At 44.5% G+C, this 25,283-nt stretch overlaps 1 protein-coding gene across 3 annotated transcripts in view; it reads right to left on the bottom strand.

Annotated features, from left to right (window-relative positions):
• Window positions 1-5,673: 5,673 nt before the first annotated feature.
• The window catches only part of INPP5D (inositol polyphosphate-5-phosphatase D), a 51,908-nt gene continuing 32,298 nt past the window's right edge, over window positions 5,674-25,283 (bottom strand). For all 3 annotated transcript variants that reach the window (XM_054639495.2, XM_077183796.1, XM_077183795.1), the window contains 23 exons: window positions 24,885-24,972; window positions 24,135-24,215; window positions 23,887-23,958; window positions 23,490-23,613; window positions 22,378-22,484; window positions 21,759-21,861; window positions 20,563-20,759; window positions 19,675-19,792; window positions 19,104-19,200; window positions 17,919-18,057; window positions 17,146-17,254; window positions 16,903-16,991; window positions 16,586-16,667; window positions 15,342-15,431; window positions 15,067-15,180; window positions 13,856-13,938; window positions 12,756-12,843; window positions 11,884-12,033; window positions 11,023-11,116; window positions 10,693-10,800; window positions 9,904-10,173; window positions 7,400-7,976; window positions 5,674-6,709 (listed from right to left, as the gene is read on the bottom strand). In XM_054639495.2, coding sequence (XP_054495470.2) covers window positions 6,707-6,709; window positions 7,400-7,976; window positions 9,904-10,173; window positions 10,693-10,800; window positions 11,023-11,116; window positions 11,884-12,033; window positions 12,756-12,843; window positions 13,856-13,938; window positions 15,067-15,180; window positions 15,342-15,431; window positions 16,586-16,667; window positions 16,903-16,991; window positions 17,146-17,254; window positions 17,919-18,057; window positions 19,104-19,200; window positions 19,675-19,792; window positions 20,563-20,759; window positions 21,759-21,861; window positions 22,378-22,484; window positions 23,490-23,613; window positions 23,887-23,958; window positions 24,135-24,215; window positions 24,885-24,972 — 2,983 coding nt within the window. In that variant the 3' untranslated portion in view covers window positions 5,674-6,706. The remainder of the gene's footprint in view (window positions 6,710-7,399; window positions 7,977-9,903; window positions 10,174-10,692; window positions 10,801-11,022; window positions 11,117-11,883; window positions 12,034-12,755; window positions 12,844-13,855; window positions 13,939-15,066; window positions 15,181-15,341; window positions 15,432-16,585; window positions 16,668-16,902; window positions 16,992-17,145; window positions 17,255-17,918; window positions 18,058-19,103; window positions 19,201-19,674; window positions 19,793-20,562; window positions 20,760-21,758; window positions 21,862-22,377; window positions 22,485-23,489; window positions 23,614-23,886; window positions 23,959-24,134; window positions 24,216-24,884; window positions 24,973-25,283) is intronic.

Here is a 25,283-nt window from a genome sequence, read left to right as displayed (position 1 = left end):
TACAGCTATAGTTACTGAACTCCTGAAGGGCAGTGCTGAGAGCAATTCATCCTGTCAAATCATCTTCTCTATGTCTTTATCCTTGACAGAGAAAGAGGAAAGCAACTGAAGCATGAGAGAAAAGGAAAGGCAAAGATACAAAACTACAAAGATCAGACTCAACTCCTCTCTTGAGGCTTCTACCTTGGCTTTAATATATAATCAGCCCCAAAATTCCTCACTGAGTTTGAACTGCCAACCCCCTGCTTTTTTTTAGCCACTCCAAAAGAAATCCTTCAGCTCATTTTTTGAGGCTTTTCTCACTAAAACTGGAAGGGAAAATAACTGTCCCCTATTTCTTTCAGCAGGGCAGGAAAAAGAATCAGTGGGAGTAGAAAAGACATGGGGAAAAAAAAAGTGTGGCCTCAGGCATTAGATAAATGAATTATATCAAACATTGCACGTTTTACTGTTTACAGCAGCTGCTAGAATGTTCCAAGGGAAGCACTTAGATTGTCATCTGTATATATTTGAATTTATAAAAATCACACTACATTACCTTTCTGTAATCTGTGATTTCTGTAGTGGGCAGGACATTCTGATTTTCTTTACAGTACCTGCTAACAATGCTTTTCCCACTCCAATACAATATTCTTAAATCTATCTGAGGTTTCTGGAAGTCTTTCCAATAGCATATCCCTGCTCCATGTCATCATCTGTCATCCTTCTCTTCTCTTATATCCCCAAGAACTGTAAGAACGTGTGACAAAACAGCTTGTTCTGGCTGAAAGTGGCTTTTTCACTTGAAGCACCTTTCTACCAGCAGCATCAAAATCTGGCAATTTGTTCAACACTTTAATTCAGAAGTAAAAATTTCAGACAACCAAATTAGTGTGCTTGTCAGAAAGCTCCTTCTGCAGTGAAGAGACAAAAACTGTGCCTCCAAGGAATTTGGCACTCCACATCCATAGATGGAAAAGCAGGACTTCTGGTGGACATGTGTCCAGCTTTAGCCAGCACATTTCAGGAAGAATTGAGAATACCAAAGTAGCCCAGCAGGAATGACAAATGTATATAGGAGATTTGATCCAGAAGAAAGACTTGGACAGTTGGAATTGTTTACCCTAACAAGGATAAGACATATGGGAAACATGACAGCACTATGCAAATATGTATGTCAGAAAATTGACACAATGCCCTCATCTGCTTGTTTATATGGGACAGGATGACACTGAAAGGGCCTAAAGTTAACCCAAAAAATGGCCACTAGAGAGAGATGAGGAAGGGCTGGTAGAAGCTGGGGAAGCTCGAAACAGGCTGCTTGAGGCAGATGAGAATCTCTGCTGCTGGAGGATTATAAGGCCACTTGAAAACATGGTGAAGGGTTTTGTAGTGAGTCTGATCTCTGTATTTTACTCTTTGCTGGTGTGCTGAATGGATTGCAGGGTCCCATCAGGGTCCCCTCCTGCCCAGTTCTGATTCTGAGCTGGCTGTGTTGTAAATGACACTCAGGTGACAGAACAGATCCCTGCTGATCTGAGGTGAGTGGAGCAGGTTCTGATGGGATGTTTCCCTGAAGCTTGGTGCTCATATTCACTTACTTCCTTCACTGCTTCCTGACTGGGAACCAGAAATGCTAATTTTCCAGGAAGATACTGGATAGTGTTCTTCCCAAAGTTAGGCTCAGTTTTCGAATTCAGCTTTGTTTTAGATCTTCAGTTTACTTTTGAAAAGAGGAAACATGTCCCACATGTGGTCATTTTCTTTATACTTCAAGTCATAATGTCAAGATGCAAATTACTGTGAAGTATGGAGTAGACATAAATTCTGTGCTAACTCTCCATCCTTTCTGTTGCAAAGGTCTCTTTTTATTTTCCAGTCTCTTTGCTACATTTACTTTCTTCCCTTGTCTGACCTGTTTCTATGAGAGAGAGCTTTTACCCACCTCCCTTCCCTCTCCTTCCACAAAGTCTTTGTTAGCTGCTTTTCTGTAACCTTTCTGCATGTTGCTGGACACCTTCATCCCTTTCCATCCATGCATTCTCTCTCCAGCCCAACATTTACTACCCTGTTCTGTGCCATCTTTATTAGTTATGATATAATCTAATACTTCATGATAAGAGAGACTAATTTGTTTTCTATGTAATCTAGACCAGACCTTGGGAAAAAAATGCAGTAAAGTGTTAATAATAACTGTAATGTGTAGCAGATTACCATCCCTGGCACAGAATAGTCTCAGTTAAATAGAACCACACAAGTATGGAATAGCTGAGTCTGGATGGGCCTCTGGAAATTCTCCAGTCCAAGCACCACATTCAGCAGACCCATGCCTTGTTTTTTGTGATAGCTTCTGCAATACTGGGGTTTGTAAAACAGTTCTGATCACAGTTTTCTGAGAGCTACAGAAGAATGTCAGTTAGTTTTTATCTAAAAGGGTATGCTGAAGTATCCTTTAGTTTAGCTGATTTGGGAGCTAGAACAAAGATTATCTGCAAATAAAATTAATGAAACTGAATAATGGTAATGAACTGAGAACAGAAGTTCAGGGAAAATTGGTGATGCATAATGAGATAATGCTTTGTGATGATGCATAATAAGATAATGCAGAAAAAATATAGCAAATTACAATAGGCAAAAAGAAATCTCACTCTTCTGTCAACCAGGGATTCAACTGTGAAAGAATTTCTGAGAAACTTTAGTGGTTTAACACAAATGCAATCTTAAAATACTTCTTATTAGAATCCTCATTTGAAACAACACCATGCACACACTGTAGAGTTAGGAGGATCTTTTTCATATTCATGTGAGTAATAACTTGATGTTTGCTTACATATATATTTAGAAAGAACATCTCGTACCTCTGCAGCTAACACCTTTCCTGCACATTGAAAGGAGTATTTGGCTTATTCTGTAGCACTTGCATATTGAATCCTTCCATAGGCCTTGCAGGAATGCACTGGGGACTGCAGCAGCCTTTTGGTGGCAGGTGTGACCAGCATGTGAGACAGTGCCAGCTGGGCACAGAGAACAGGCAAAGCCATTGACCCTGTCACTAATTACTTCAGCCTCAACCACACGAGCACCACACAGATGCAGTGGATGTAGCTGATGATGGAGAGGCTTTGAAGCACCTGTCACTTCCCCAAGCCCAGCCCTCTGGCTGCACCTTTGATCTGTGTTATCAGCAAGAAACATCACAAATGACAGCAGGGACAGAGTTTTGTTGGCACATGTCCCACAGAGGAAAGTGGGACAATTTCTCTCTGGAAGAGATTACAGGAATAAAAGTGAAATATCTGGCTATTGTCTATTTCCAATCCATCTGCCGATACCGGTGAGGAGGTCTCTGGGAACTGTCCTGCGTCACCTTGGTCAGTTAGTCCTGACACCCACAGTTTATTCACACATAAATATCTGAGCCTCCACAATGTTATAAAAATAAGGAGCTTGGTCTGGGGGTGAATCAGTTAATTTCTGGACAATGCATCCCTTCAATCACATGGACTATTATTGTATTATCACAAGGACAACAGAAAAACGTAGTAAAATTTTAGCAAACCTTTCATTTTAAAAACAGGTGGGAGGATACTAAATGGTTCATTTTAAGCTGTACAGAAAAAGGGTGCTTGGTCCCAGTAGATTACAGGCTTAAGCAACATAATTTCTAACATCAAAATTATCCCCTTGCTATTTTGGAGTGAGTAACTCACCTTAATTTGTTTTTCCTTCTCTTTTTCCTCTTCCTTGAGCCATTTTCTCTAAGACCATACCTTTATCAGGAAGAAAATGTGTCACCCACAACATCTCAGGAAAAGGCTCAAAGGTGCCCTGTGGTGGTTGTACACTGAGAGGACAAGGAAAGTGGTGTTAGGTGCAACAGGTGCAGGCAGGAAATGGGGGGTTTAAAACTTGCTGTGTTCTGCAACATAATATCCTGTAGCTGGGAACTTCCAAGCATTTTTGACAGCTGGGTTTCCATGGAAATAAGTACAAAAAGACTCCAGCTATTTTAAGAACTTAAAAGAAAGGATGCCGGAAGGTTATGGATAGATAATACATCTGGGGGAAATCAGTACATTTTTGGACAATTCATATCCTTCAGTTTATGTCTTTTGCTCATACTGCCTGTACCAACTTAACTGGACAACAGCAGAGAGGGTAGAGAAATGTGCCTAGTTGGGCAAGAGGGAGTCAGACTCAGGGATGTCAGAAAAAGTAGCAGCTTGTGTTCAGTTCTGCTTTCATGTGGTTCAAGACAAGGGCAGTAAAACCAATAGAGATCATCTTAGAGGCTTTGTGACAGAAATTAAAAATTAAATATAACAAACAGAAGCACCAGACTTATTTGTTCAATTCAATTTTCTGATATTCACATCTGCCAAGCTCCCACAGCTGTTGTTACCACTTCTACCATCCCCAGGCACAGCCAGTCTGGGCTCAGAGACAAGTACTGTGTAGTGTCTCACCACTTGTCCCACTTCTCCACTCCGTCTAAGCCGCTCACCTGAGAAGACTCTCATCCAGAGAGGCTTCAGAAAGCTCTTTACAGAGCCTTCTTTTGAACACTGTCCACTTGCACAAAGCCTGGTGGCATTTGCCACCATTCCATCAGACTGTCTTTGGAACCCCAAGTGGGTAGGCAATCCATTTTTAGCACAGGAATAGGAATGTATTTTTTTTCTGCTGGAAACTTGGAAGAGAGCTGCTTTTCTTCCCCAGCAACATGCCTTTCTAAAGGACAGACCAAATTAAGTACCTGGATAGATTTTTATGCCTTAGCAAGTCCAGTGTTCTCAAAATCTGTTCATCTGCAAATCTGTGCACAATTTAAGCAGCATTCTCAATCAGGAGAATGTTTACACAGGAAGCTATATTTGTTTTATATCCAGCTTTTAGTTTCTAGACTTCGGGGATTTTTTTTTTACAGTTTAGGGAGTTAAGGATAAAACAAAAAAATGTGAGCTTATCTCATTGTTGAGAAGATATTTTTTTTTATAGAAAGCTCATCCCATTTCTATCTCCACACATAGAAGAACACAGCCCAGAATTACTGAGAGCTGATCTAACTCTCTGTATTGGACAGAAAGCTCACCTGCTCCAGGGAGGTTTTACTTGGTGGCCACACAAGTTCTTCTGCCACCTGGAAAGGTGAAATGCTCCTCAGGGCCAGCAAAATACCACAGCTACTGAATTATGGTGATTACACAGAGAGAGTTCTGCTGAATAAAGCAAGAGGAATGTAAGCTCATGATCTCTCTTGCTGATTTGTATGTTGTAGAGCCAGGTGCTTCAGTACTGATGCCTTGAAACTCCAACCTGCATAGCAAAAAATCATCTTTTCTTGAAAGGTTTCTACCTACACGTTGTCCTCCTCCACCCATTCTCACAAGCCTGTGCTTGACCCATTCTCCTCCAGTAAAATTGTACCTCCAGTAAAACTGTACCTTTTCTACATTCACACAATTAGTAACTGTACCTGCTCACAGGTTCTGTAGTTTTCAAAGCAGCTATATCCACAGAAGGTCTGTGCAGACAGACAGATGCATTCTCAGTTGTCTGTATCGTGCCTTCCCTGCTCTCTTTGGTGCCTTTGGTGTTTTCTCTGGGCAGGGACTACTCTCACTGAGCAAGCTGGTGTAACACTCACCTAAAGCTGAATCGTGTGACAGGCAGTTCTGAATTTTCAATAAAGAATGACCAGAAAGATGACTATTTTATTATTTCTAAGTAACCAACGTGGAAACGATAACAGTGATTAAGTCACAATAGGCTTAGTCTAATAGTAACCACAGCATTAATACTTAACACGAATATAACAGAAATTACGAGTATGTTAACATTATTCATTCTCAGTGAACAAAAGTGTACAGTAAGGTCAGCATTAGTCTATTAAGAATGCTCCAAAACCAGCTGGCCAGTGTCCTCCAAAGCAGAGTGCTTGCTGCCAGGCAGGCTGGGGTGCTGCTATCTGCCCCTGCAGGCAGTTTTACTCCTGGGCTCCCATGGGCCCTTCCTCTTCCCCTGTTTCTGCCTGTGGTTCTGGTGTTTCCCTCTGTTTGCTGGGCTATCAAAGCAGGGCCTGCTTGAAGGAAAAGGAGCCGCAGTGCCGTGGGCTGGCCCTCACTTGCTGTGTCCCCTGGGTGGTGCAGGGATGCAGCCCTGAGCTCCAGGCAAGGCTGGCTCCACTGAGGGTGTGTGACCTGCATCAGTATCTGCTATTCAGACTCTTTCCCCACCCTCCCTGACCTCCTTGCTCCATGGATAGGACATGCTTTTGGAGCTGTACCGCTTTTAAGATGCTTTCTTTTACACTCTTTAATAGGAATCCTGTAACACAAAATAGAAACCTTGCTTTTATAGGAAGGATTTTTTTTTCAATGCACCCTTTCCATCTCCTAGTCCTTGTACCGTACTATCCTCTTTTCCAAAACATTTACTAATGCATGTACTTGGCCACCCACCTTTACATGGAAGTACCAAAGTGACACTCAAAAGAATAACTTGCATTTGGTATTGTGGTCCTGGCCCCTCTTGGTCTGAGCAACATAGGATAAGCTTCTCAGCTAGAACATTTTCATAATCACAGGGAGGGCTGCACCCTCAAAAATAAAATTCCTCAGTCTTTTTTAGAACCAGACTAGAGGACATCAGTGTGAACAAAGCAGTAGTCTCCAGCGTTCTTCCCATCAGGATTCCTCCTAGAGTACCACCAGCTGCTGTGTCATGTTCACTGTAGAGACAAGAGAAGACATCAGCTTGTATATTGTCCATTCTACAAGTTGTGATGGAGATGGAAAAGAAAAAACCCTACAGCCTGCTCAAGTGGGCTTTTTCTCCCAAATGCACTTGCTAAGGCCTCCCCTATTCCTCATACAGTTCTTGTGTTCTGTTGAAAAAAAATCCAAAAAACAACACAGAACTAAACCAAACTACAACAAATAAACCCACCAGCCCAGGAAAGTATATGTCTGATTATTTCTGTAGAGGGTTCAGTAATGGTTTTGGACACACTGTTCTAAGTTGCTAAGTGTTTACCACTAACTACTAACTACTTTTAATCATCTGTTTATTACTTACAGCAAAGCCCATTGCCCAATACTACAGATTTGTGCTGTCTGGCCAGGATCAACCACTTTCAGAAACAGCACAGTATGCCCAAAACAAGACATAGCAACATACTGACTATTTGCATTCCTCTTCTGGACCACCAGGCTTAAACAGTCCAAGGCCATAGTTTCACAACATGCCATCCTCTGCAGCAATTCTGCTTTAGGATATTCCCTGGCACCCCTTGCTCTGCAAGCCCTGTAGGTTTGTGGGACAGCACTGAGCTTGGATAGGAGTGAGGACTCAGTGACTGAGCACTAGTACTCCAGTGGCAGTGCCATCTCCCACCCCGTTCATTCCCCGAGTAACACACCGGTGTAGTTGTCCTGCTGACCGGGCCCTCCTCCAGCCGGTGCTTCCCGGAGTGCGGCAGCTCTGAACTGTCCCGATAATCGCGGCCCTTGGAGTTCTGCATGTCCAGCACTGCCCGGCTCTTGGAGGGAAGGGGTGGCTTGTTCTGCTGTCCCTGGATGCTCAGGCTGACTTCAGGCCTTGATGGCTTCACGAGTTTTTTGAGTGGTGCCGAGTTTTCCAGTGGTGTTGTCATCTTTGGTTTGCCTTGACTCTTTTCCCCTGTATTCTTTTCTTCCAACTGGCAGGATGAAGTGTAGGACCGGAATCGCTGTGTGGGCACCAGGAAAGGTGGTGATGGCTGTTTGCCAGAGGCCTTGCTGCACTCAGGCTCCTGTGGCTTTGTGAGATGACAGCTCTGCTCAGGCAGTGGTGGCTGCTCTTTGCGCAAGGCTTTGGGATACTCCTGCTCTTTCTTGGGGGCCACCTTGCCCTTGGAGCCCATGGAGCCATACAATGGGTTCTCAAACATCTCTGGCCTTTGCTGCCCCTCCTCCTGCAGCACAGGCTCTGCTGTGGATTTCCCCAGGTCAGGCGGCCTACAGTCATGGAAATAGGGTGAAAAGGAGATTCGTGAAGAGCAGGCAAGAGAGCCACTGACTGATTTAGAGAGGACATGAATAGTAATTGAGTATGAGCAAATTAAACTGACTGCCTGAAGCGGCAGCAGGAAAACAATTAAACATGGGGAGTGAGAACAAAACTGTGTTTAACAGAGAGAACAGAAGTGAGTTTTACTTTGTTTAATCATTAGTAACATGATAGAGAGCAGATATGCATAACATTGTGTAAACTCCTTGCTAGGTTGCAGTCCTGTCAAAGTGATGTTTGGCTTCTTTTTAAATGCAGATAAACTACCGAGCCAAACTGTGCCAGGTCCTTTGATGACTCTGCAACACACACAAATCTGAATTTGAATATTAATCTTCAGATCTCACAGAGAGGATGGAAATGGTAGTCTAGAGGCTTAAAATAAGAGCTCACATTATACTGTGGCATTTTACAACTAGGTCAATCTCTTCTTGCAGCATGGTATTCCTAAGGATGGGATAAATTTCCTTAATACACCCAAATGCACAGTGTAAGAGTAATAGGTCTGCAGGGTGAGGCAATCCATGTGCATTCCCAGCAGTGCCCTTTGAGCTGCAGCTCAGCCTGGAATGACAGCACAGCCGTGCAATGGGACACAGCAAGTCCCATGGGTTTGGCCAGGCTTTCATCTGCCAAGTACTTAAAAATCAGCCACAATATCACTGAGCAGAGTGGAATGGAGGTGAGTGGCACATGTTCTTTGGGTGTCTTCAAATTAGTTGTGTTCCATGTCTCAAGCTCTTCTCTGGCAGTCAGCGCATGCCGGAGCAGAGAGCTCAGCCATGATGGAGCACTGCCAGGTACAGAGCAGACCCCAGCAGTGCTGGCAGCTCTGACTACTGTGAATTTGGACTTCCAGAGTGCCACACCCATTTACCAGGGGGCTTCAGCCCAGCTCAGAGAGCAGCTGTCTCTTGGATGTGAAGAGGTCTGTAACAAGGACACAGATTGCACACATGCACGAGGGTGAAGTAGCCTCGTCACCTCACTAAGCTGGGAAGAGATGGGATATTTTCAGTTGCCAGACAGAAATTCTGCATCAAGGCTTGTGATAGAGGCAGCACATGGAGTCTAGCTTCTGCAGCAGCTGGACACTTGTATCATGCCAGTAGAAATTCAGTGAAAGTACTTCATGTATAACACACAAAGGACCTCTCCTTCCTATCCAGGGGAAGGGTCTGTGCCACATTCCCCCCTTTTCTTCTTATTACAGTCAACTTTGTAAACTTCTCCTTCTCTTCTTTTGGTAGAGAATTAAACCTATATATGAGGTTGAGACAACAGGTTCAGGAGTCTTGGAGAAGACTCCAAGGAGTCTTCACTGCAGCCTTCCAGTGCCTAAAGGGGACTGACACAAAGGAGGGAGAGTGCAGACAGTGACAATACAAGGGGGAAGTTTTAAAACAGAAGAGGAGAGATTTAGGTTAGATGTTAGAAAGAAGGGTTCTGAGGCCCTGGCACAGGGAAGCTGTGGCTGCCCCATCCCTGGAAGTGTCCAAGGCAGGTTGCATTGGGGTTGAAGCACCCTGGGATAGGGAAAGATGTCCCTACCCGTGACAGGGGGTGGAATGAGATAAGCTTTAAGGTCCATTCCAATCTAAACCATTCTATGATTCTAAGATTCCATTATTTAATTTTAAGTTTAACTCATTATCCTTGGCTTTCCTTTCACAAAAGTCTGAGGAACTGCTACACTAGTTTTCTTTGAGTATGAGATGTCTGTACTTGTGACCTTCACTTATCTTTCTCATTCTAGAGATAAAATATGTTAAGAATATGCTGCACCTTGAACTCTCTAAACAGATAATGAAACAGTGACTGTGCAGAATGACAGGAGAGAGGAGCCCAGCCTCAGCGCAAAACTCAAACACTCACTGGTACTCTTGACTCCAATTACAAATGCTTCTGCTTGCTGTAGGCTGGAGGGATGGTTTTGGAGATAGAGGTGACAAGGAGGGTGATGTGGAGGATGAGTGACTTTGCCCCATTAGGGAGGTGCTCTCTTTGGACTGCTGCTCATAGTTCCAGAGGGAAGGTGCCTGCTCTGATGAAGGTGTCTGCTTAAGCTGGCAGGTTGTAGAGGGCTGCTGAGAGAAGGAAGCCATGCCCAGGTAGTTGGGGTTGCTGATGTCTGTGGGGGTGGACCTGCTCAAGAGAAGAAATATTGTTAGGGAGGCACATGCACAAATATGTTTGGGGTTTTTTGTCCCCTTGCCAGCTACAAAGGAGTTAGTACCCACTGACTGCTTAGATTCAATACTACCTGCCTTTTTTTTTTTTACCTTTTTTTTTTTTTTTGGGTCACTGTAGCTTCAGAATCAGGGGAAAAGTGGGAGTCCTGTTAGTGCCTCACTCTCCTTGGTCACTGGAGAGGAAGCAGCTGGGTCAAGACAACCTCCCCCACCCCCCAAAATAGTTCCTGTGCCTGTAGCAGATGCTTCCCTTTCCAGGCTGCAGAGAGCACTCAGCTTCTGCAGCCACCTATAGGGGCTGTCATGGGTTTCTGGGCCCAGCCAGAGGCTGCCTGCAGGGAAAAGCCCCATTGAAAGAAGGTGAAAGGACAGCCTTACTCTGACTCATGCTATGACTCTTGGAAAGGAAAAGCCAGGCAGTTTGAGCATAGCTTCCCACCCCAAGCTGTCAGAGGTAAGGTGGCAAGGTTACCGTAAAATATCCTCCTTTCCCAGGCTGTCCGGAGAAGTGACAGCACTCCCCCAGTAGCGAGCGATGGCTGCTGCCTCTCTGGCCATCAGATGAGTAGATTTTGACTTTCTGTGGGAAATAAAAGGGTTTAGGGATCCTCTCTGGCTTTTGAATGCATTCTCAGCTTTTGAAGCTTTGGGCACAGGAGCATTGACCAATGCTAACCAGAGAGCCACAAAGCAGCTTCCCAGTGCTCAGCACACCTCTTGATGTGGCTCTCACAGCAAACCCAAATTTGCATATATGGTGCCAGCCATTTTCCTGGAACTCACTTACCCACTTGCCCTTTACCTGTTAGCTGGATCCCAGTCTTTGTTAGGCTCTAAATTGCTGATGTTCTTTGGTTTCTGACCAGTGATTTCATCACGTTCAATCTTGACAAAATCTGAAGGAAGGAAGGAAGGGGCACACATATCTTTAGTGTCTGTCTGCTCAAGTTTTCTGTGTTCCCGTGTTCATTAAGGCATCACTTTTTGTCCATTAAGGCATCTCTTTTTGTCCAGTGTAAAACTGTCCATCAGAATGATGACAGTTTTAAACTGTTGTTGCTGTTATGTTTTCAACTACTCACTAATACATGTCATGTCTTGTTGACAGAGGAAGAAATGTGTCTTGAAATACAAAGGTCATGATTCACCAAACAGCCACATACAGTCATTTTATTATGGAGGATAATTGTAAATATCATGAATAATTGTAAATGGCTGCTTCTGTACTCTGAACGAGAACAGATAGCAAGGTGAAAAAAGCAAAGTTTGTGATCTTCTAGCTAAGAAACTGCTCATTGAGAGCCTGACATACTCTTTGCTCCCCAGGATGACTGGAGCAAGGAGAGCTTGGAATGGAGTGTGCCGTATCACAAGTGGAAGTAAGGGATCCCCCATTCAATAAAACCAGTGTGGGTGACAGACAGGGGGCTCTCTCAGCCTGCTCAATTTACTTGAATGATGAAAAACCCCATGGAATCCAATTGTTCTATCATCCTGGAAGAGTACAGGTATGCTCCTGAGAGCTAACCATACTCACACCTCCTTGCACTCAGCATCAAAAGCATTCTCTGTGACTACAGGCACTGCAGAGATAATTTTCAATTCCTTGACAGTTATCAGAAATCTTTTGAGGTGAGCATTGCAGAGATATGATGTTCCTTACCATACAGCTTCTCTCTCTGTTTTCCTTGTGATGTTTGTAACTTGATTTCACCTTGGAAGATCCCTGTTTTCTCTCCATGGTGTGTGAGCACAGTATGGATAGGAGCTAAGGATTCTGTTGCTTCTATTCGCAAGGCAATGCAGCCTTCCCCTAAAAGCCAACAGGGAGACAATGAGGCTGGGACTGAGAAACAAAGCACTGAAATGTTTTGTGCCATCTACTACCAATACACTGACTGGTATATAATTACTGCTTTGGATCACAGTAAGGAGCATATCTCCTGAGAAATTAGGGGCATTTATTTCACTTCATGTGTGTGTGAAGGATTTGGGCACAGGTAATCAAAGTTACCTGTGTCAACTTCAGGGTTCTGAGCTTCCACTCCTGGTAAGGAAAACATGAGCCTATGGCTGCTATTGCTGTTAATAGGATTTAGGCAAAGAGCATTCTGTGGACAGGATTTCATTCTCTGGCTGGTGACAATCTGGGAGTCACAAGCACAGCCAAATTTTTGTAGCCAGGAGAAATGCCTCAAGTAAGTGCAAGTGAAGCAGGATTTCTATGTTCTGATTAAATGCATTTAAACATGCTGACTCCTGATTTAGTTCCTGTAAAGGACTTTCTTTTTAAACCACAGCTCTTTCAGAGCTGGTAAAGCTCACACAGGTTGTTGCTTTGAGTTCATATTCCTTTAATCATAATTACTTCACAAAATATTGCCCAGAGTGAATGTATATTTCTGTGTATGTTGAGTTCTAAATCAGAGATGTTCAGTCTATAGGAGTTACTTCTAGTCTCTCCCACTCTTTCAGTAGTTTGGAAGAATCTAAGTAGATTTTGACTCATCCAGAACTTTAGAGCTAAGCACTTACCATAAGATTCATCACTGTCTGACGACTTAATGCTGATCAGGATATGTTGATCCAGTAGGTATTCTGGGTCTGAAATAATTGGAGTCAGCTGCAAAGACAAGTTAAGGTGGGTCAATAAAACACATGGTTGACAGGAGCACACTTCTCCCTGGGACTCAGTCCCAAATGAGGAAAATCCTGCTGGATAAACCCATGAGGGTATCATGTCACCTCCAGGATCAGCCTCTGATAATATCTGGATATCTGCGGTAGAAGGCTGCACTATTTGAGTCCCAACATAGCAAATGGAATGCTGCGAATCTGACACTCATGGGATGAGCTGCAGTTTTCTCCTGTAGTCCAGGACTGAAAACTGCCTGAGAAGGAAGGCATCTGGACTGTGATTACAGTCTGCTCCTGAAAAATCTGCCTGGCTGTTGTTGCAATCACTTATTGTAGAGCCTTTCCCCAGCTTCTCAGTGTAAGGCACTCTTTCCAAGTCAGCACTTCTGGGCTATTTAGAAGGGTATTGACATGGATATTTGCTCCAAATCCAGGAGCTCCTGTAGTTCTTTCAACTCCCACCATGCCAAGAAATGAAGAACAGCTCTGATCTCAAGGACAGGACTTGTGTCTGACACTGATACTCAGAATACAGCTTCTGGACACTGATGTTCTTTTTAACACAGGTAAAAAAATACTTAATCAACTTTTCTAAAATATACCAAGTTTTATCTGACCAGGCAAAGAAACTCCAGGGCAGAGTTACTCTTTAAGATGTTTTATTTTCCATTTAAAACTAAGAAAAATGGTCCTGCTCAAACCAGCAAAATGTTCTCTAAAAAGATGAGAAAAAAGTCATGGTCCTGAATGGCATAATCACATCAGCAAAATTCTTCATAGACATGTAAGTACACTGACATGAAAGTCCTTTCCTGCTTACAACATACTCTGTTTAGCCTAAGCTCATCCTGCATTCTTACGGTCCATTTAAGTGTAAACAAGACCACAACAATGTTCCTGAAAGTAGTATTTATGCAAGTAAAAGACCTAAGGTTGCTTATGGGATCAAAGTGGAAGCTTCTCCTCCATACAAATATGGAGGTATTGTCCCAGTTTACCTTTGGAAGTGCCTCGACGAACTTTACCACAAGCTCCCCTTCATTTCCATCCTCATTTTCTCCTTCCTGGCTCTTTACAAAGCCTGAAAAGGGACAAGAAAGGAGTTTACCAGGAGAGAGACAGCAAGAACTGGGCTACAAATCCTCTTCACTATGTCTCTAAAAAGCCTACAAGTATTTTCCTACTTGGATGCAAATTTTAAAAGTATTAAGAAGCTTAATGTCTGAGCTTTGGATGAATTTTTACACTGTAAATTTGCAAATGGTTTTGCTAGAGCATTGTTAAATGGTTTCATTTTGCAGTTAAACTTGGCACTGAGGAGATCAGTGCATACATGGACCGGAGGATAAGAACATGACAGCTCTTCCTACGCCACTCAAGATAGCATACTTTTGAAATTCTAATTTAAGATTTGTAATACACTGTTTCCATAGAAATTTATGCAAATTTTGCTACAGCCAAAAAATAATCTTTTATGGAACTGTCTTTGACACAGCGCTCTGACATGCGATAATGTGATGAAGCATCCACCAAAGGCTTGCTGTCCCACTTACAAGAGCAGTTCTATGATGGGAGATTGCTTTAAAAAACCCACAGCAAGGGCATGTAGGCTTGTGTTACATAAACAGCTGAGACTCAGCCCCACAGCATGGGCACAGGCAGTGAAATCTGTGGTGCTGCAGGGTACACAGTCCCACTTACAAAGTCACATCACTAGCATTCATTTCCCTTTCAGTTGATCCTCTGACTTATTTTTTGTTAAACCAGGTTAATTCAATTATTTAAAATTATTTTTTGCTAGGATAATGCAGATGCTTCATTTTGAAATTACCTGATCATTTGTAGCAGGCACAATTAGAAATTTAATTAATCATGTCTTTACTATGTAAGCATTTTCTGTGTAATAAGCAAGATATAGATGTTTCCCATCAAGAAAGGAATTATCAGACTGACAAACAAGGTGGAAAAACTGTTGGAAGGCTACATGTCTAAGCATGAATTACAGCTACCTTGGCTGTGGGGTTTGGACTGCATTGCTGATAGGATAGAATGTCTTGCAAACTACACCAAATCTTTAGGACATCCTTTTTTATGCATTGTAACTAATGATCCACATAGCTATTTTTTCAGATCAAAGAAAGAAGAAGCAGAACTAATCCAAACATGCAGAAAACTTTGACAGAAACAATAAAGATGGGCAAACCCATACTTTCTAAGCAGCTAGAATGAAACTCAATGTAGAACTTGGTCTGGGACTTGGTCTTCAGAGTAGCATAGCAGTGCAGGAACTCTATCTCCCCTTGGGAATCTGTGTATTTGGAGTCTAGGAAAGAGGAAGAGAAAATAATGTCACTTTCTGTAGGAGATAAAGAGAGGGCATTTTGAGTGGACTCTTAAAGAATCGGCTTTTTCTCTCAGCATATACAAAGCAATGCATTCTGTATCCAAGGTGAAGATGGCACACATGCACCCAACCTGACTGACCGTTCTTGGAAACAAACTGTGAGGTGACTCCCACTTCAAAGGTGGCAAACACAGGACTGTGGTCACTTGTCATGATGTCAGTGGTGCAGCCTGCCAGGAGAAAGGGAGGATGGTTACTGTCCTGCTCCAGGGAGATCATTGCCAAAGAAATATTTTCAGTAATTTTCCAGAAAACGTAACAGTCTCTCTGGTAACTGTCTCTAGTCAAAAGTGTTTCTCTACATAAACTCCTGTCAGTACATATGAATGTAACTCTTCTGTCAGGATACAGAAAGATTTGGTTAAGGGACACCATTTTACTGTACTGTTTTGTAGATGACTGTCAGTGTTAGATTCCTCTAGTACAAAAAGCCCTTACAGGCTTCCTGGTTATCTCTGCAACATGAACAGCTAAGTATAGCTCTAATATGGCAGGAAATCACACAAGAGTAGACTGGTCCTATACTTCAATGTTACAAAGCAACTTCTGGCCCAAAGTTAACAGCAGGTGACCAAGGCCTGATTGGATCTAAACACACACAGAGTCCCAGCAAACCCAGTCATTCCAGAGAGGCCAATTCAACCCCACACCTCAGCATCATGGGCTTTGTGATCAGATCAGCCTGCTTCATCCCTGAGAGACTTTCACAGCCCTGCTCCCAATCTACACATAAGAAACCATGAACAGCATACTCAGATGCTCAGTCCTATGTATAGTTAATGACGTTTCAGGAACTGGTATTTGAGTCTTTTATTAAACAGGTTTTGTGGGCTTTTTCTCTTCCCTGAACTGCACTTCAGTGATGCTTCTCAGCAGGAAAGGGAACAGGCTCTTGGTACCACACAGTTCTTCTGGAATATGATTTGATACAAGAGATGTGTTTGCAGCTCCAGTCTCTGCAGACTGGACTGTGCACACAGGGTCTGTCCTGCTGGCACTCACTGTCAGGAGTTCCTGGTAGCGACTGCACAGGAAAAGTGGTGGTTGCTGCCAAGAAATAACTGGTGTAAAATGATCCTACAGCATGGTCTAAAGTTGGACAGCTGCAACTGTCCAGGTGGTGTTCTGCATATAAAAGAATAACAGAATGAATTCCCAGCCTGTAAGGTTACAGGCAGAGATTTTGGATCCCCTCTTCCTCATTTAACATCAGGTCCCTCTATGCTGAGTGCCTCGCAGTGCAGGGAGATCCTACAGACTCTGTTCTGAATCATTTCCGTTTCAGACTGGTTGCCTTGCTATCGACAATCTGTTCTCCACCCACCATAGGACTGACACACAACGTGCACCATGGGGTAGGATTTCCAGAGCACTCGATCACACCAGGATGGCAAGTTGTACTTCATCTGCAAACCAAAGCAGAAGTAATGTCAAGAAGAATGGAAAGGGCCAGTTTACAAAAGAACAGGAAATTCATTCACCCAAGCACCATATATATGTGTCAAGTCTTTTTGTTTATATTGACTCCTTTCAAAACACAAAGGCAGCAAACACAGAGAGTGGTTTAGGTCACTTTCTTCTGCAGGAGTTGCTGTCACAGCTGTGCCACATACCTCTGAAGGGAAATCAGTTTTAACCTACCCCTGTAGCTTTTTGCTTGGTGTAAACATACTTCTCCCGGGTGCCTCTCTCAAAGCGGTAGGTTGGAGCAAAAGTAATCTCCTCTTCCTCTAAAACAGGGAAAGAACTTGGTTACAGCTTGGCCATTGGGAACCCTCAACTGGGCAAGAGAGCCACTGCCCTGTACACCCTGCCCCTGCTGAGGCTGGCAGAGAAAGCTGGTGGATGTAGCAGAGGAACCTGCCAGCCAGTACAGGATCTCACCGAACTGCAGGAACACCTTTTGGTCTCTTCTCTCGAGGAGAAGCTGGTCGAAAGCCAACAGCTCCGGATACTGCTGCTGCCTGATCTTCTGGATAATATTCTCTGCTTCCTGCCAACAGGGAAACAGCAGAGCTGCAGATGATGCAAAACCTTTTATAAATACTCCTTCACAGGTTAACTGGTGAGTGCTCCTGAACTGTTTGACAGAGCTGTAAGCCCCTGCCACTTCCCTGTCCTTCCCGTTACTGAAAAGCCCCAGCCTGTTTTGTGTGGCTGAACATTTGTCTATCAAAACAGGTATTGAAATGCCCACACATCCCCTACACAAGAACACACACACTCACAACCACATGCACATTGACACCGAGCTTGGTGTTTTCTCCCACATACTGAAACCTATCCAGTATTTATGAGGGCTTGCCTGAAGGCCTCTTTCAGCTATTCCAAGCTCTCCAACCAGAGCAGAAAGGCAATCTCTGGATTGAGCTATTCAGGGACAGATGCTTGTTCACAGTAGGAATGAAAGTTGGGAGGTTTGGGGAACCAAGGCTGCCTGAAGCAGCAAAGTGTGCCAGATGCCATTCCTGGGTCCATTAATCCTTAGAGAGGGGAAAGGGGATTTCCTTACTCTCCTTCAACTGGGGCCACACTTGCGCCCTGGGGATCCCTTCTGTCTCCCCCTCTTTTTGTCATGTTGCCCTAGATTGGAAGAAGAGAGCACTCCTATAGCAACAGTGTGCTGTCCCTGCAGGGCTTCCTGCAGCGTCCCGCACCGTCGGGGGCTGTTCCACACGGTAGTTCAGGTCTCCCAGCCAGAAAAGATGAGTAAAGCGATGAGTGATGTTAAATGGACTCAGTTTCTTATCTCCCAGGGTCAGGAAGCGCAGGATGTTCGTGTAGTTCTGGTTGCGTCTGTCAAGACAAGAAAACATCTGCCTGACATCCTAAATTGCTGTGTAATTTCCAAATGCCTGGGATGGCAGAGGCTGCAGCTTTACCAGGAGGGAGCTGCTCCACCTCAGAGCTACAGAGGAGCAGACCAGAAACTGAGGACTTGCCACCCCAGCAGACAGCCCCAGGGAATGTGCTCCTGAAGCCACTTCTGCTGTCTTCTGGGGCTGTGCTTTTCTGATCTACATGTCCTAGAAACCCAGCACTAGACTGTTTCCTTCAGATTTCAGCAGCAAATACATAACTAGATTTTGGCAGCTCTTCCAGGCCCTGAGGAACCCTTCAATAGAAGTTAACTTCATCAGTAGCAAAGGCCCTGTGCAGAAATCCCACACCATCTGTTTCCTGGACCAGGAAAGGATGACAAGGCCAAACTCTTCATTTCAAGTCCTCTTCACTTTCAAAACCACTCCTTCTAACTGCTCCAGCTCCTCCCAGTGTGGACACTGATTTCCCAGTGGTGTCAGGATCTTTGCCTTCCAGTCGTGTGCTGACCAGAACCTGCCTAATCCACAAACCCTTATTTCACAGCTGGGTATAGAGAATTAATCACCGTGGGGATATTCCTCTACACCTCCCTCCTGGTATTCCTGAGGGACCTTTCTGTGTCCTAGGGCTTACAGCACTACCTACACTGAGAAGGAAGACAGTCCCCTTCAGCACATTATTTTGGGATGGGAAAAGCCTTCCCACATTTCTCCAAAACACTGTAGATCATGGAAGTGTTTTCCTCATGCAGTGGGTTTTCATGACAGGTCATGCAAGTGTTGTGTGAGACTTTTACATTTGGCTCTGAAATAATTTTGCCATCCATTTCTCCTGCACCCATGTGCTATGGTCACATAGCAGAAGTCCCTTGTTTAAATGCCATCCCAGGAGACAATGAACAATTTTTTTATGGTCAGGAAAACATGTTTGTGCTGCCTGATGGGCCCTCATTCCAAACATGGCCCAGAGAATTTCACCCTGGCTCAACAGCCATTTTTGAGAGGGGAGGATTATCTTACCTGTGTTTCTTTTCACTTCCTGAAGTCAAATGGCTGTTAACAAACCCAAAGGAGGTTCCATTAAACATGAATGACACCCCCACTGCTCCTTTATTACCTGGCAAAAGGGAAGCCAAAAATGACAAAAAATTAATCCACCTCCCGGCTGAGTCTAGCAAAGATAATAAAGCACCTAGCATATGTGAAGTAAAGTGGAGGATGGAGAAGAGAAATTCACTTAACACAGAAAAAATTAGTGCATACAGCACAGATTGTGGGAGCAAATTTTAAGGGTGCTAAAAAATTAGTTGAAAGGAGAGAAGTGCAACTTCCTTGTGAAACCCAGGAAAGAGCAATCCAATAGCCGATCAAAAGTGTTTGCTGGGAATATAAATATATATATGTGTGTGTGTGTGCTAAGTATACACACAAATAGATTTCCTCTCTTACAGGGTGAAATATAACCAGTGCTAGTGGGATGTAACTTTAGGAGTGTCATATAAATGTTGCCCCAGGAGTGTGGTAGCAGAAGAGCTGTTCCCTGGGGGCTGAGCAGATGCAGCAGCCTGGGCAGGCCCTGCCCGTGCCTCACCCAGCGTGTTTGCGATGCCCGTCTTCACATTGGCTGTGCAGATGTGGCTGATGCGGTTCTCGTGCTCTGGCTTGGCCAGGACAACGATCCTGATGTTCCAGAGGGTATGGATGGCTATCTGCAGGAATGGGAAGGGTAGAGGTTATATTTCTGCAAATACTTGCCAAGCTGCACTGTGGCTGCAGCCTTCCTGACCCCTTTGATTGCACTTCTACAGAAATTTTCTTCTAGTGCTCAGGATATGTTTTCAGTTATTTTAATCAATGCTGGAACATTGCTGTTTTCTAGGCTTTTTTTTCTAGTTAATCTTTGGATTATCTTGCTTGCTCAAAATAGTTTCCCAATCACAGTAAGAGTTAGCTTTCCAGATATGCTTAGATTTCTTTCTTGACATCACTGAAACCCAGGAATGTCCAAAGCTGGTCTTAAGGTTCAAGTTTCTCTTATGAAAACGTTTTTCTACTCTGCCTGTACTGTTACATCCTACTTTAAAAGTAGGATAGGCAATAGCCTAGGACAAGATCTAGGCTACAACTGGCTCAGGAAGTTTAACAGTCTCCTCCTTTTCGAAAGTCAAAATAACACCAGCACTTGACTTGAGTGCTCAACATCTCCCCTTGCTCCTAGGCTGGCAGGGTCCCTGCTTTGGCCAGGGGTGGGGGAGTCACTGTCCATAGCAACAGGTCCATCTAGCCAACACCAGGGGGGCATCTTGTGGAGCCCACAGACATATTCAGTTCATTCTCCTTCACCCAAATGCAATGAAAATAAAGGGAGAGCTAGGGAGGAGGTACAGGCAAAATCCCACTTATTCCCATTTCTTTTATTTGTACAACATGTACACCCTCATTTCCTGAGTTCCATGCAATAGCTGGAATAACCACTCACCACTTTGAAGCTGATACTGGTGATTTCCTGCAGAGATTGCCTTAGGGTCTCCAGCCATTCCTTCTCCCCCTGGGGATCCTCCTGGGTGCCAATCACATAGATGTCATGAGGGATGTAGTCAGCAGTGTCATCACGGGTCCTCCCCTGCCCCTTGGAGAGGAACCAGGAGGTGATCTTCTTTGGGGCTGGGGCTGCACCTTTTATTAACACACCAAACACCAAAGGGAGTCAGAGCACGTCCTATCAAAACCAGGATGAAGATAACACATGGGGACAGAAATGATGGGCTTCATATCTCATATCACTTTTTATCAGCCAGGGCACACTATTCTAAGATGACAATGACGTTACCCCCACCTGAGTCGCTGAGAAAGAAGTGATTCTGCTTTTACCACCTTCCTTTTGTTGATCAATTTTACAAGGCCAAGGCTAGCCAGGAGTAAAGGCAGGGAGCTGTACTCCTCCTGGTCTACCACTGCCTTGACCTTACTCCTTAAGGATGGTCAAACACAGGCAGCTCAGCTCACAGCAGCTGAACCAGGCTTCTGTCCCAAAAGGGAGAAAAAAACCCCCTATATTCCATTGTCCTCAACCACACCTTGTCCCCTTCTCTAAGTACCACAGACACTCAGCTGTCTTCCCACGCTGGACATGAACTGGCCCTAGTCAAATGACAGCAGCTGATGTGCAGTTTTGTCACAGCATAGGTCACAGCATATGTGGCAGTTGAGACAGCCATGATACACAGAGTATCATCATACAATTTCAGAAATCTTCAACCCTTACAGAATAACACTACATCACTTCAGAAGGTTGCAAGCATCTGCCCTCCTTGTTCTTTAGCCCAGCCTTTTATCCCCTCCTGTTGATGCACTGCACCTGTGTGCCCTCTGCTCTCTTTGGTGGTTGGGCAGTGCCCCTGGGCACTCCATGGCTCATTGCTGTCAATGCTTCACCTGCTTTTCACAGCTGTACCCACTGGGGATGAGGCTTGGCCCAGCCCCACTCCCAATTGCTCCTGTTCTGCAGGTGGACAATGATGTGCACTGCTGTACCAGCTTTGTGCCAGCCACAATTCTCTGTCACTTGAGCAATCCTTCAGAACCCAACACAGAGTTTCTGGAGTTCATCATGCCAGCTGAGCACACCTTTAGGCAGTGTCTGAAGGAGTGCCCATGGCAGAAGGGAGCCCATACCCATATTCCAGGTGCCAATGAAGATGGTGATCATATCAGGCTCTGGTTGTTCTGAGTGTTTATTCTTCATCTGCTGCAAAAGCTGGCAGAACCCTTCTCTCTTCTAGACAGAGAAGAGCAGAGAAAATTAATGAGATACTTAACACCTCTGACATGACCTCTTGAAAAACCTGCTGAACCAGGAAATTCCCAGCACACTTGAAGGGCAGATTAGCTCTGCACTATCCTGAAACCTTGCAAGAGACTGCCTTTCCTGTGGAGCTTTTTTAGGCATTTAGCTTGAGCACTGCTTTAACAAATGCTGAACTGGTCAGAAAAAAAATCTTTTCCTCCCTCTTTGTCTATAAGAACCTTTTTACAGTGGCCATCTTGATTTCTTGCTTCTCCCCATTGCTTGCTCTGTCCTTCTGCCTCAGTGACAGCACTTAGGTGTCTAAGACTCTTTAGACAGTACACTTGCTCATTTTCTGGACATTTCCAGAACAAAGGAGAAATTTATTTTTTACAAAGGCAACTACTGTCCTTCAACAGTTCCACTTTCTACCAAGGAATGGTCCATGTTCCACTCCCACCCAGTTACCTGCTCCAGGCTGGCAGGAAAGAAACACCATGTACATACCTTGGAATCAGAAAAAATATATTCCTTCCGCTGTGTTTTTTCTTTTTCTGTTTCCACAACAATAACCAGCTTGTTTGGAACCTTCTGGGACTTGATGAGCTGCAAGACTGAACACAGGCTGGGTGTCATGAGCTGCAGTCACTGAAATAAGGGTCCCACCAAAATGAACAGAATTCTGCTCAGAGGATTGGGATTTCCATGGTATTTTCTGTCTGTGCAGTTTGCCTTGCAGACCTGCATTTTAAGGTTGCTTAATCCTGTTCCCAGTAGGAACAGGTTTGGACTCCAAGTGAAGAGGACCCTCAAAACTCTTCTGCTTGGAGCGCTTTTCCATCCCAAGCCTGGCAGTGTGAAATAAAGCCTTAACTTTGTGCAGGCAATCCCCCTGTATCCTGAGCCAGCCTACATGTGTTCCTTCCCCATCTGTGAAAGAGGATGTAAGACTTCATTTGGTGGTAAAGGTGATTCCTCCCATCTAAAATAGCAGCTAATTATTATGAACACCAGGTGGAGAAAGCCATGCATGAAAGCTTATCGTTTCAATTACTGCCAGCAACAGGTTGATTTTCTAGCAGGAAAGAGCCCAAGGGTATAATCTACTCTCTCTCTTTGTCTCAACTTCAGTGAGCTGCCTGTTCAGAAAGAAAACAGAAAAAAAAGGAAGTTGTTTGAATCAGGCAATCACAGACCAAACTGGTGTTGCTCGTGATGAGAGATACCAATCTACATACAAAAACATCAAGGGAAAGTCACTGAAAAATGTTACTGAAACTGAAATGTCTGGCTTTTTACCATCAAAAATCATCACAGAAGTCAGCATGTTCCTGCAGAATGTTGGGGTTTTTTTTCAAGTGGCATTGTTTTTCAGAACAAAAATGGTTCTATTGCAACCAGCTCTATGGTGAATCTTCTACTAAAACCTGCTCCCTTTGCAGTGCTGATTCCAGTGTCTTCATTTAGACCTAGAGACTGGGTCTAAAATAATCTGTGAAAGCTGGTTATCCCAGTACAGAGATATCTGCTAGGTGCTGACTGGTGTCATGCATCACCCAGGACCTAGCAGAATTCCCAGGGCCTAGTTCAGCATTTGTGACATTAAGCTGACATCTTACTTTTCTTGTGGGTATAAAACTTGTCTTCTGGACCATCCTTAGATCTCTTGATAATCAGTTTTCCCATTTCCACATCCACTTTGAGTTGCATTTTTGAGAAAATTCCTAGGGAGTCAGTTTTCACCTAGTGGAATACAGAGAGGTTTTCCATGAGGCACCTTCTACACTTCAGTCACATGTATTACAAATGCAGCACTTCCCTCGATTCCTGGACACATATCATTATGCCAATCTCACCAGACATCTCTCAGGCATTTTCATGGTGCCAAACAGCACCCAGGAATAGCTGTTATCTCTGTGGCAGCACAGAAAACTTCCCAGGAGCTGAGATGCTGACATAAATCTGCATTACTGTCCTTCCACCTTATAATCATCATTGTGAAAGGAGTAAATTTACCTCAAAAGTGACAGGGGGGATAAGGGAGCGCCGGTGTGTTGAATCAGGACCTTCAATCAACAGTGTTTTCACCTGTAAAATAATTATGTGTAATTTATTGCATTTGGTGATTCTGCACTACACTGAGAGTAATGAGATGAAAAAAAAGAAACCTTACTGTGGCAGAGTACTGCACTGATGATGAACAAGAAACAAACTAGAGGCAAAGGAGGACAAGAAGATGATATAAAATAGCTTGAAAACTCTACCTTTTCTTCAATAGATGACAGCAAAGAAATCAGCTGGTTGAGTTTCAATACAATATTGACTGGACTCGCTTCACCAAGCATCTGAAACCGCAGCACAAAACAAAAAGAGAGAGGGAGATGGGTGATTACCAAGCCCACAGAGCACAGCCTGGAGTGCAGTGCCAGGAACACCTTACACAGACCAAGGAGCAGCACTTGTACCTTTGCCACTCTGATCTACAGCGGGCATCACAAGAGCATGGGACATGCAGAAGTGTGGGAGGCTGGAAGGACAAATCTGCAAACCTGTTCCACAGGGTCGAGGCAGCTGGCCATGCATGGGAGTCAGCTTGCTGCTGGGGGCAAGCTCACATGATCAGGCCTGGGGCTCAGCATACAGAAATCCTGGGCTTTTGGTTTTCTGTCGGGGGAGGAAACTCATGGGGACTTACGTGGGCTTGGGAAAAGGAAGGATGTGGCAGTGAAACATCCTGGAGTGAGGTTTATGGAAAAAGAAGTGTGCAGTGCCAGCCCACATTCTGAGGGAAGATGGGGAGGTAGGAGTCCTCAGGCAGGAGCAGGACAATGACACCACGAGATAGAACTCACTGTGTGCCCTCTGCACTGCAGCAGAATGAGGCTAAGGAGAATAATAGTGGCGTGTGCCCAGCTGTACCCCACTGGCCATGGCTGCACACCAGAGCCATCCCTGCCCCCACTGACAGCCACCCACACACCTGTCCTGCTCTTCCCACCTCCCAGCCCCTTTACCTGGGAGCGCTGGTGGGCACCAGGATGCAGCTGCTGCTCAAACACCTTCTGGATGGACTCCAGAGATGGGAGAGTCCTCGAGGCCTCACTGGGAACACAGACACAGCACAAGTCTGAGGCTTGGAGGCTCCCTGGTCTGTTCACACTCAGACAATGCCACACAGAGAAGATGACAGGCACACGTTCACATTGGGCACATGCCCACACTGAGCCTGCCCTCACCATGTGCCCCCTGAGCTGCGGGATGTGTGATGGGAGCAAATCCCAGTGTTTGGTGATATGGCCAAGAGGGCAGCGTGAGTCACACAGCTGACTTTGCCTTGCAAACCTGGAACATGGCCATACTGGCTGCTCCTTGGGTTTTGCTTTGGATGTTCTAACTTCCTAAATCTCCCCAGA

This window comes from Agelaius phoeniceus, chromosome 10, assembly GCF_051311805.1.
Source record: "Agelaius phoeniceus isolate bAgePho1 chromosome 10, bAgePho1.hap1, whole genome shotgun sequence".
NCBI classification, from domain to species: domain Eukaryota; kingdom Metazoa; phylum Chordata; class Aves; order Passeriformes; family Icteridae; genus Agelaius; species Agelaius phoeniceus.
Note: the sequence above shows the minus strand (reverse complement) of the source record. Positions and strands in the feature narration are given on the sequence as shown.